The following is a 12,807-nucleotide window of genomic DNA, read 5'->3' as shown; positions in this document are numbered from 1 at the left end:
TACTTTTACAAAAACTAATGTATTCACTGTCATACCCTTAGTAGCGTGTGTGTGCATGTGTGTGTGCCCTCTGCTCTACAGGTGGCGTGCATGCCCTGGTCATGGGGGACGAACTCCAGTGTCTCCTTTATCACGGTGGTCATAGTGAACGGCACTGCAGCAGGAGTGAGTGTGTGCAAATACACTCCCTACGTCTTTTTATCGTGTGTGATGGCGTCGCTCTCTGTGGCCCTCTACCTGCGCGTGTCATCATTACCCAAAATTCTCCTGCTTTTTCTCCTCAACATCCTCCACACTGTCGTCATGGAGACCAGTGGCTACCGGCAGGCTGTGGGGTGAGTGGGACTGCATGTTAGTAGATGACGACCATCAAAACTAAACAAATCTGTTTATACACCTCCAAATCAGAATTTGGCACAGTATGGAAAATACCAATAAATTAAAAAGACAATTTTTCTTAAATGTTCTACTTTATTTGTTTGCAGAAAGTATGAACCCAATACATTTCATGTTTTGTCTGGTCAACCTTATTTCATTTATTAACATACAATCATTTTGTTATTTCAGGCCTTCAACACATTCAAATAAAGTTGGGAAGTGGGCCTTCTAGGGCCAGTAAACTAAATATTGACGTGATTTCACACAGCAGGCGATTAAGATGGACAGTATACATTGCCAAATATTGCCAAAAGTATCCGCTCACTTACATTGTGTTTGGTGATGTAAGGCTTGGATTGAGCTGCTCGGCCATGGAAACTCATTCCATGCAGCTCTCTACAATCTACTGTTTTGGAGCTAATCTGAAGTCCACACGAAGTGCGGAGTAAGATGGTGATCTCTGTGCACTATTCTTCTCAGCATCCGCTGAATCCACTCTGTAATTTTGGTTTTTCATGGTATGTGTGTGTGTGTGTGTCTGTACACTTCTGTAAAGCAGCATTAATGCAGAAAAGTACACTGAGATCTGCTGCCTTAACTGGCATGTTGAACTGTCCCCATGTGGAGAATTTAAAAATGGAAAATACACTGATGATCCTGTACTGTTACACATCTAAAGACATTTGCGGGAAGAGTTGTGTTGCATGACTGAAATGCAGGAGGAGATGTAAATTAACAAGTGAAGTTAAAAATAAAGTTGAGTGGACAAAACATGAAATATAAGTGGTTTATAATGTCTGCAATCAAATCAAACACAAAGTAAATGCAAGAAACAGTGTTTTATTTTTATTAGCACCTATAGAAAAGTAAAACCTCAAGTAAGGCCCAATCCCATTTCACCCCTTGGCCCTACCACTTATCGCTACCTCTTCTTTTTGAGTGTAACCCTTCCAATTGGAACAGAGTTGCAAGGGGAAGGCGTAAAATCCTCCCCCTAAGATTTGGGACAGCCCTTTAATCACCTGGTTTGGCATCAGGATATAGGTAATGTGTTACAAGAAACCACTAAAATGTGGAAGAATGCGGGTCCTCTGTGACCTCTGTGGGTTGGGAACCACTAGTATATCACAAAGACATTTGTCAATGAACAATAAATAACACTGCTTTATTACCAGGCTACTAGTGGTGGGGCGTAAGTGACCCTGCCGGGCTGATGTGATAGTTGAGGGCTAAAGTTCAGTAACTTAGTAACATGGTTCAAAAATTCATTATTATTATTGTCCATTCCTTAATGCACCATTTAAGGTGGAATAGGAAAGTTAGCTAAATTAGCTACTGAGACAAACTACTAGGGTTTCTTGTCATGCTTGTTATGAGGAAATCAGCCACAAAACATTGACAGTGCACATTAAACTATGGTGATATAGTGCAAATCATTACTTTTAACAAGCAAAATACTTACATTTGTGGATTTCTTCGGTTGCTTGTTCCACCATCTTACCAGTGATTCTCATACGCCGTGGTTTGAAGTGTGCCTCTAAAAAATTCTGTATAAAGGGCTAACACCCTTCCAGCCTATCAAGAATTGGGACACCCCTACCCTTTAGCGTGCACGCGCAAAACAGAGGGGTAAGGGTAAGTGGTAGGGCCAATGGGTTAAATTGGATTGGGCCTAAAATATCATACAATAGTAAAGAAAATAACTGGTTGATATATTTGTATTTGTTGAAAGGGCTGAATGGTTTGTAACATTTAAGTTTAAGGAAACTTGTCAGAAATAAGACGTTAAATGTGTGTATGCTTTATGTGTGTTCAGAGGAGGCTTTTTTCACTCACTTGGGTATGATCCTGTTCTGGCAATGCTGCTTTTCTCTGGGGCCCTAATATTACACTGCAGACAACTGGACCTCAAACTCAGACTGGACTACCTCTGGGCCACTCAGGTACGTCTAATGTGGCTCTGAATGTGCTCTTCCATTTACAGCGCTAATGACACTGGATATGCCTCTCATAGATAAATGGAGTGCATGATAGACCCAAAAACTTTTCTCTTCAAAGCTGTATTTATGCTATTTCCACAGTGTAGTAGTGCCCCCTTGTGGAAAATGTAATAACATCTTTAAAAGTTTAACACTGATCATGAAAGGTTTAAGTTAATTTGAAACTTCAAAAAGGTTTTGTAATATGACACCATGAATATAAAAGCAGATGCACACACAGGTGCACACAGAAATTAGTGCAGGGCTCTACTAAACAGTGGATTTGAAATGTATTGAAATGCATTGAGAATATCCTCTTATTGTGTGTATTTACTGTGTGTACTACGTGTGTGTGTGTGTGTGTGTGGGTTCCAGGCTGAAGAGGAGAGAGATGACATGGAGAGAGTAAAACTGGACAATAAGAGGATTCTGTTTAACTTGCTTCCTGCTCATGTGGCCCAGCACTTTCTCCTGTCCAATCCACGCAACATGGTACGAGTACACTAAAGCAAAACTACACCCTTTACACCCATCCTCACAGTCCAGCTCACACTACACTATTCATTGTCATTTTAGAGCAACTAATAATAATTAAAGACTTGTAGTATTTTTTGGAAACATTTATGCTTTTCCCTGATTAATCAGGCAAAACAATTAGATATACTTAGATTAACTCTGATCCTTTATATTGCTTGCTGCCAATGTAACTATGACTTTAAAGTAAACAGGTATGCATTTTGTTTCCAGTGATGCTTTAAAAAAAAAAAAAAGCTACCAGTCCTGTGGTTGTTCTTCTGAGGAACTGGTATATAATCACATATACACAATAGGACTGGGCCATATGAAAAAGAATCATAATATTTGTAAGAGAAATTACAATATATATATATATATATATATATATATATATATATATACGATATGATGAAATATAATGTTAAAGTTAGTACTTAGTATTTATTTGTAAAGCTAAAACAAAGCATACAGCATGTATGTATATTTCAGGACTGTCAACATTAACATGTTAACATGCATGCAGTTAATGTGGAAACCTTAATGCAAAATAATCACTTGACAAAATTGACAGAGGCTGATGAAGCATTAGCAATTTTACTAAGTGATATAACACAGCAACACAGAGTTCAGAAGGTACTCTTTTATTTATGCTGGAGTTAAAAATGCACTAAAATCACCTTGTGAAATATTATAATATAGTAAAAATATGATCTAATGTGTGAGGTTTAAATGATACTACACCATTATTACACCATTATTGCCAGTACTTAAAAAAACGTAATCATGGTTTTATCCAAGATTCATTCCCAGCATATTGTTGCGATTTATACAATACTTTTTGTAAAGGATTGACACCAATATTACAAATCTAAGTGTTTCTAACATTCATTTTTTTACTCACATTTAAATACCCCTTATCAAAAGCTTAGTCTTAAGGAGGAAAACGTGTGATTAATCACACTTTCCACACACAAAACATAAAACAGAATAAAACTGAATATTGTTATTTTGTATATATTGCACAGTCTAAGTGCAAGTATAACTTCTTAACACTCCAAGGCTTATTACGTACTTGTAACTAATAATATTGCAGGCTTATGACCATTCAGAGGTTACTATTATTGTATTTACCTCCTAGACTGCTTGCTTTGTCTTGGATCTTGTAATAAAGCATTATTATCTTTATTTAACACCACATTTTGTAGTAATGCTTGAAATGATTGAGTGATTTAAGTTGCTACCTTTATATTTAGGCTGTTTTTTGTAACTGTGCACTGTTACATACATATATTTTTTAATGAAGAAACAGTAAAAAGTATGATTTTAGCTTTCTGTATTTTACCTGCATGGAAATTGTTGCAGTTCTCAGTGTCTCCACACTGCTGTGCTGTTGCAGCGTTCCCCTCATTATTAGGTAAAAGGTTAACATGGATCCTTTGATGATGCTGTGTTGTGGTTGTGAAAATGAGGTTTTGAGGTTAGAGCCCCGCACTGATAATTTCTACTCTATATTTAGCTGTCTCTTTGGATAGCCTGCATTCCACGGTGCTAATTAAAGAGGACAAGTGGTTCCAGTCTGTTTAGTACTGTAATTAATGTAGTTTGGTAATGCAGCATCTGAAGAGTTAATATAAGCATTGGCAGCTTCGTTTCCTCTCCTAAGCCCCTTCCCAGGAAGTGATGTAACCAAACATCCTGGAGCCCGTTATTCAGGAAGCGTGCTTCTGTGTGTGGAATTATTTTGTAAACAAAAGCACGGAGGAAAATCATTTTCCGGAAGCCAAACATCCACACTCTTCCACACAAACACACTCACGTGATCACGGCAAAGGTTATGCTTTCTTCACATCCAAACCACTGCTCCATCGTTTTCACACTTGATCCAGTTTCAGAGTAAAAGCTCTTAGCGGTCTATAAACTCATAGTTTCTACCAATTCTACGATACGTTACTGTTGCAAGTTGCAAGTTACAAGTTTTTAGGAACAACTATCTGTCACCTACAGTAATGCTGTGTCTGATGCGTTTGTACAGCATACTATAACCTGACACTACTGTATTGCAATTGTTCTGTTTTTTAAGTGTTAGATAGAATATGTGTGTTTAAAATAGAGCTTTCAATATTAAAGCGTTAACAGACGCAATTAATTTAGAATCAGTAACACGTTATTATTTTTTTTAACGCAAATTTATTGCGTCACCAAGGGCGACCCCAACTTCTGCCGTAATCTGCCCTGCCCCCTCACAAGGCACAGCTTTTTTTGTTACTATAGCATATATAGCTGTACCACGAACCTTGAGTCTATTATTGCGATTATACCACAGTTACGTTATCGCTGTTTATTAAAAGATTTTAAGTTAAAGATGACGAGAAAACACATTATAAAAACTTCTCAAATTGTAGCTATGCTGTTTGGCTGGAAAGTGCTGCATCGTTGCTAGGTTACCTGTATGTGGTGGAGTAACACATGGAGAGCTTCAGTTACAGTGCATTACCGGCTGATAATGTAACTCAAAGAACACCTCTCAGCCAATCACATTGCAGGGTCAGAACTAACTGTGGTATAATTAAGTATAAACTATAAAAACGTGCATCTTAAGTGCAATTAATCTGATTAACATTTTTAATCAATTAACACCAGTAGTTTTAAAGCATAGGCTACAGCTAAAGCACAGGGCATTTTTCTGACAGTATGTCATAGAATATTGTTCAATAGTGAATGTCCCTTTATATATAGCCAACTTTCAGTGCAATTTTGAAGACACAACTAATGTTTCCTTCCTGGCTCTTAGTAACCCACAGTGTTCTGTGCACCTGCAACGTGAAGGGGAAATAAAACATCCCAAATATGCAGAAGAAGAAAGTAATTTTAAATTTAATTTTAAATTTAAATTAAATTTAATTTTGTTGTAAATGTATTTTCTTCTGTGAAAAAGGGAAAAACACACAAGTTCACTGCTGCAATTGCAAGAATCAAGAGCTCTCTATTAATGCAGTGAGTGAAGTATTTTGTAGGTACTTTTTAAGCCTTGGTTACCTGGGCTTTATGGCAAAGTGGCCACACAGTAGCCTCTCCTCTGTATAAGATATGTTAAAGTCCATCTGGGATTTGTGCTCTCATAGTGTAAGAAATAAGAAGATTTTCTAGTCTGATGAAATCAAGATACACATATAAGATAAACATATAGGTTAAAGCCCAGAGTGATGGATACTACTGTGATGGTTAACCTTCTCTATGAAACGCAACTGCTGTCCCATGGACACTATGAAGAAGAAACTGTAGCAAAAATACATTTTGCGCAGACCTTTTTACTCCTTTTTACAACCATTTACACTGTGCTTACAGCCATTAACTGTGCTTACAGCCTGGTTAGCCCTACATGTAAGATGTTTTTATGTTGTTTAATCAGGCTGCATTGTTGTCTAATTGGTTCAAATAATATACAGATAAAGATTAATAAACTAATATTAGATAAGCTACATAAGCTACAGTCATCATTATAAGTCTTGAGCAATATCAAAATTATATTAAATCTATAATTATTAAAGGCCAATGCAATGTTTTACCCCATGTTATGTCGTGTCCTGCATTCCAATTCATATTAATTAAATAACTAATTAAATAATCAATAAGTTCAGATACAAGTTTTTTTTTGAGAACTCCATAAGGATGCAATAGCTCATAGTTTATGTAGTGCTGGGATGTGAATCAGTCCATACAGGTCTTTTTGACCTCTAATTTGCTGAACTGTGAAAAAGTGATACTATTTTTAGGAACTACTGTATGTCTGTGCTTTGTTCTGTGAAATCTGAGCTGATGGATGTTCTCTGTCCTTATCTTTATCTGTTTCAGGACCTGTACTACCAGTCCTACTCTCAGGTTGGTGTTCTGTTTGCCTCCATCCCCAATTTCAACGACTTTTACATCGAACTGGACGGAAACAACATGGGTGTGGAATGTCTGCGGCTTCTCAACGAGATCATTGCAGACTTTGACGCGGTGAGAGACTCTCTATCCCTCTTTCTCTCACTCTTGTATGAACTGGCAGAATCCTCTTAGATCTGAATGTTTGTTTTCCCAGGTTCAGCAAGTTCGTGTATTAAAAATCGTGCTCTTGCTGTGTAAGTTGGTCTAATCCCACACAGCGGGGCCCCGATTTATTTTGGTAATTTCAGCAGCTGCTTAGCTCTGTTTCTTTGTCTCTCTCACTGTCTTTCTAGCTGCTGGATAAGGAGTGCTACAGGGACATAGAGAAGATCAAAACCATTGGCAGCACTTACATGGCTGCAGTGGGCCTTGTTCCCACTACTGGATCCAAGGTATGCTGAGTCTATGTGTATAAAAGCAGAGCTTAAGAACACAAAGAAAAAAGAATTAGCGTACTGCGTGTGAGTGCAAGCCCGACTGGAGCAGAATATTGATGTGTCATACTGAAAAATGTTTTAGCTACTTTAAAAATCTCATTACGCACACACTTTCATCAAACCCCATTCTGCAGTTTAAGGCTTTAGGGAACGATATCAAATATACAGTAATACATGGTGTCTCGTTGAAACCGTGCTTGTCTTATAGCTTTGAATGATTTCAAGTTGGCCCATCATCATAAATCAGACTGACCTACATTCCAGCACTTTAATGCTTTTCTCTTGAAATGTTAGCATCTACTCAAATTTATGCAAATAAAAAAAAACACATTCATTGCCATTTCCTGTCTTCTTTTTCTCTTTTTTTACAAAGCCCAAGAAGTCCATTTCAGCACATTTATGCACAGTGGCTGACTTTGCTATAGAGATGTTTGATGTTCTGGATGCGATAAACTACCAGTCATACAACGACTTTGTGCTCCGAGTGGGTGAGTGAACTGACACTGTTGAATAAGCAATGAATGAATTATTGAGTGTGTGTGTGTGTGTGTGTGGGGGGGGGGGTGTTAAGGGGTGAAAAATATTTATATGTGTTTCTGAGCAGCAGAAATGTTTGTGTAAGGAAAGAGTGTGTGTGTGAATTGTATTGTGTTTTCTGTACATATTGTTAGGGTGTCCTGTAAAACAAGATTCACATATAGAATTCTCATATAATATGGATGAATTGATTGATTGTTTTTATTGATTAGGTATAAATGTAGGTCCAGTGGTGGCAGGAGTGATCGGTGCTCGCAGGCCTCAATATGACATCTGGGGAAACACAGTCAATGTAGCTAGCAGAATGGACAGTACTGGAGTACAAGGCAAGATCCAGGTAAAACACTCACACATTTGTGCATTTATTCTGAACAAATAGAACTTTTCTAAAATTGCTTGGAAAAGAAGCACTTTACATTACATTGACTTACAGTGATTAGAAGATAAACTGAATTAAAGATGGAACGTCATTTTTCGCTTCTTCAACAAGATGAGAGTAAAAATTTAATTCCATTTTAGATAGATTTTAAAGATGTCATCACTGGAAAAGTAGATACAAATTTCAATGCTTTATTTATAGTCCTTTAAATACACTTTTCAAAACTTGTTCCAACAATCAGCAGCCATGAGCCCATCAACGCAACTGCTCAACATTCTGAAAATGTATTAAAATAGCTATCCAACTGTTAAGCTTGGGGGTGGGTGGATCATTTTTTCAGCTTCTGTTGCAAATATCACACAGTCTGTAAAAAAGCCGAAGATGAATATAAGGATGGTTAAAACTTGCAAAATTAGTGGACCACACCACTACGTAGACATCTTTAGGGATATATGGAAAGATGTCAAAAGAGCAGTACATGCAGATTTCTATGCTTAACCTTAATATTAAGAACAGTTAGTGAAAATATAGAATTTTGTTTTTATTGAAGCCAGTAGCTTTTGTTAGAGAGAATTTGTCACGTAAGGTACATATTATATTCAGCTCTGTTTTACTCTGGTTTACCTAGTCTGGATAATTCTGTTTTAACTGTTTTGTCTACTCCTCTTGTTGACTTGCAGGTGACCGAAGATGTCTTTCGCCTCCTGTCTGGTCATTACCGCTTCCTGTGCCGTGGCCAGGTCAGCGTCAAAGGCAAAGGCCAAATGCTCACCTACTTCCTGGAGGGTTGGTCGAACGAGGGCAGTCTCCAGATGCGATCCAAGAGCCTGGAGAACCGGGTGAGCTCCAGCCCTTGCATCCGGACCAAGTTAAGCCCCGCCCCCACGGTGAGCAGTTACGGAGTCAAAGCACCTAGTGTGGGCCCTGGTCCCGCCCCCTCCAACAACAGCATCCTGTACCTGCCTTCTGTGTCCGTTGACATGGAGAAGGAGGTGTGACTGCCATTGAGATGGATTCTGTGGCAAGCAATCTACTTTCCGATTCGAAGAGGAGGGAGTACAAGAAAAGAGAGGAAGAAGGACACAGAAGCATGGAGTGACAGAGAGATAGAAGGAATGAAATGGATGGATGCTGGGAGGGAGTGACTAGAGAAGAAAGGCCAACCCTGCTGTACACAGGTTGACCTTGATCTTTACTAGAGAGGAGAGAGAGAGAGAGATGCTAATTTCTTAAATACAGAGAGTAGCCCTTCCCTTCACACACACACAAACATAACGAGCAGTTTTGTCTATTTGTGTATGTGTGTGTGTGTGTATGTTTGAAAATGAGCATTAGCACATATGTGTGCATGTGTGTGCTGTAAGAGTTTGCGTTTTAATGAGTCTTCCTCAGTCCAGCTAGATATCAGGGGCTCCTAAACCTGGAGCATGTGTTCTACAGTAATGGCAGCTTCACACCAACAGAGGAGACACACACTCCTCTATGTGTGTTTGTGTGTGTGTGTGTGTGCATGTGTGTCTATTAGTTTGTGTGTGTGGGACTGTTCAGCAATGCTAGAGAATTAAGGCCACGGCATCAACCATTCAGAGCATGTTTATATAGTGTGGACTGAACAGTTAAAATCTAAACAGCGCTGTATTTTACATTTCTTATGTGTGTGTGTGTGTTTGTCTGTGTGTGTGTGTGTGTGTGTGTGTGAGAAAGAGAGAGAGAGAGTGGTTGTATGCAAAAGACAGCAAGTGTTACAGACAAGGAGAGATTGTGAGAGAATCTACTACCCTTATGAAACCAGTCAGTGCAGGAAAAGAACACTTTTTGTGTTTCTGTTCATTTCTTGGGAAAGGCCTGTGCCAACGTACAGTAAATGAACTTCATGACCTGTAACATTCAAAAGTGTTTGTCTCGCAGCCGTTGCCTTTTGAGTGACTTGCCAAAACTGTACTGAACAATGATGACACGGTACTTTCAGAGGCCAAATTCTACTTTTTTTTTTTTAACTGCTGGCAAATCATACTGGTCAGTTTTGCTATCATTTACAGTCTTTCTAATCTTTGGCTTGGATGAGGGTTGGGTTCCTCCGAGGCTAGGATCAGGAAGGTTCGTGTTTGCGCGGCCGCTGACGCTTACGCACAGCCGCTTGGAGAAGAACATTCTCGACGTCAGCGCTCATTTCCCGCAGCCCTTTGACCTCTCAATGAGATGGAGATTTCCTCTCCAGCGTAAACACAACAGCAAAGTCAGCTCTATCCTCTGAGATACGTTTCCACCCGCTGTTGATGGTGGACTTCACAAGTTCACTAACAGTCAGTACTCTTGAATTATCAGCTTGATTATCTGTCTGTCAATACGGAAGCTTAGCTATTCATGCTAAGCTAGCTATTACATGAACCAACACAACTGTACATGGGGATGAAAGAAACAAGCAAAAAAAAAAAAAACAGAAGTTTTTTTTTTTGATAGTGTAAAAATAGCTCCTGTGGCTCGTTCTTAATTCGCTGATATTTGTTCTTTTTGAGAGTTTCTAAGTAGGCTAATGCTTAAACTGATCCCGTTAGTGCTGCTGGCAACAGGGATTTAGCCTTGTGCTTGCACAAGGAGTGCTAGCACAGGATCAAACTTGCATGAGATTTAAATGGTGTGCTAAGCTGATGGTTGCTGTAAGACGCTCTTTGAGCCTTTGGTTGTTTTTTTTTTTTTATTAAACATCTGGGACCAGATTCACAAAAGTGTGAAAAGAAATAAATGTTTTTTAGACTTAGTGCTTAGTCTTCATTTCAGACTTGAGATAAATGTTAAGACATTTTTATTGATATTTTAAAAAAATGTAAAGTAGTGGAAAGTTTTTTTCTTAGGAAAACTTCTGTGAATCTGGTCCCTGGATCTTAATAGAGCTTGCACAAAGCCACAGGTGGTTTAAGACTCACTGGCAAAGAGCAGTAGGTCTGATCTGTTGGTCTCTCATGTTCCTTTTTTTAATTTTCTGTTTTTTCTTTCTTTTTTACTTTTTGGTGAAAAGTATAGCTTTGATATTTCTCCAAGTATGCCTAGGGAATGAAGTTCATGGCTTCACGCATGCCGTTCTGCGTGTCCCTCTTCGCATGCCATAATTCTACCTTGTCTGCTCTTTTAGCTAAGTGCAATGTGTTTCTAATGCATGACTAATGCAAAAACTGAACAAAAAAAAGGGTTAAGTGTTAAATAAATGGAAAAAAGGCTTTAGCTGCACTGCATGAGCCCAGATGAGTGGCCTTTTTTCTTTTTTACTGTTTTTTGGGATTCAGACCTTTATCAACAGCTCGTTCCTTTCCTTCTTCATGCATGGTGCTGTCACGTGTTGGAGAAAGCTTGGGAGTATTGTAGCATATTGCCGCCTTTTCTGGCTCTTGAGGTGACTGCCTTCTATCCAGCGGTTGTCGGGGTGGGTGTATTCCTTTGTGCCAACACATATCGTTACCGACATATCAACTCCAGTGTTCTATTGTAGCACAAATTTTGTTATATTGTGTTTGATTCCACTTATGATGTTGTTTTTAAAAAGAAAATGTAGTTCTCTTATGCACTGGATCCACCAAGGGCACAGTCTTGGCTTCCTGTGAAACTTATCGGGGTGGGATGTGTAGATGTTGGGATGTGTAGTCTTCTCATGTGTTTTGGAGAAGTATATTTTCTTTAAACTCTATCAGTGCCGAGTAAAGAGTTCTTAGCTGAAGTATTACTATTTTGTGTGACAGAACAAAGCTCTGTAAGCTTGTAATTGGATACAGGTCAAATGCACTGTTTCAAATGACACTTTCAGGAGCTTTGCATTTTGTTGCACTCGTGGCCCGAGAACCTCCCTTCACCCCAAAAGCGAAGGCTGTTTGAGGTGCTACAGCAGCTGAGAGACCTAACACAGTTTCATCTTTCTACACGAAATGTTCAATCATTATTCCTAAGCCAAAATCTTCCTTTTATCTATGAGTAGGCCTAGTTCAGATTTATGATCCAACAAATGTAGCCACATGACAAAAAAAATATATGGTTCTATTTTCTATTTGCAAACTCCAGTGGCCTAACTTACTGCCGTTCGGAATATTACGACCAGATCGACTTTATTAATGCATAAAAGTGCACAGTACAAATATATAGACTAGATTTTCATGTGAATTAGATATTTTCATATTTGATACGGGTTTAACTTATTGTATGTATGAAACCTTCTGTAGAGTAAACAGAAAGTATTTTACTGATCTTAAATATATATGTGCTATTTTTGGGGTTGCAATGTATTGATTGCAATGGTGATATATGTGAATGTAAATTTCATATTGAGATCTTTTATACATGTGTTTGCACTGTTCTGGAATAAAATAACAATGAGAGACAGAGCCGGAGTGATGTTTTGGAGTTTCTGTGCCATTGCCCCAGTGTTTTTGTGACCGTGTCCTTGAGTCAGTTTTATGTGGATGAGAAGGTGATTGACCTGAGAGCCAGTGGGCTTACATAACTCTGGAAAAACATCTGCAGAAAAACAAGTCACATTTAATCTTTTAATTCAATCACCTAGATTTCCAGCAACAATCGTAAAAAAAAAAAAAACAATTCCACAAGTTTTTTTTTTTTTTTTTTGTGAATGATCTGGCGTCACAGGAAGACCAGATGGTTTAGGTCTTCA

General features: G+C 38.5%; 1 protein-coding gene across 1 annotated transcript in view; it reads left to right on the top strand.

Moving 5' to 3' along the window:
* adcy1a (adenylate cyclase 1a) overlaps positions 1-12,518 on the top strand; it is a 60,034-nt gene extending 47,516 nt beyond the window's left edge. The window contains exons 13-20 of the mRNA XM_022686387.2: positions 82-335; positions 2,195-2,321; positions 2,733-2,849; positions 6,726-6,872; positions 7,094-7,192; positions 7,611-7,725; positions 7,987-8,111; positions 8,834-12,518. Coding sequence (XP_022542108.2) covers positions 82-335; positions 2,195-2,321; positions 2,733-2,849; positions 6,726-6,872; positions 7,094-7,192; positions 7,611-7,725; positions 7,987-8,111; positions 8,834-9,151 — 1,302 coding nt within the window. The 3' untranslated portion in view covers positions 9,152-12,518. The remainder of the gene's footprint in view (positions 1-81; positions 336-2,194; positions 2,322-2,732; positions 2,850-6,725; positions 6,873-7,093; positions 7,193-7,610; positions 7,726-7,986; positions 8,112-8,833) is intronic.
* Positions 12,519-12,807: the final 289 nt, after the last annotated feature.

Source organism: Astyanax mexicanus, chromosome 1 (assembly GCF_023375975.1).
Source record: "Astyanax mexicanus isolate ESR-SI-001 chromosome 1, AstMex3_surface, whole genome shotgun sequence".
Taxonomy (NCBI): domain Eukaryota; kingdom Metazoa; phylum Chordata; class Actinopteri; order Characiformes; family Acestrorhamphidae; genus Astyanax; species Astyanax mexicanus.
This window is presented reverse-complemented; position numbering and strand designations above follow the sequence as displayed.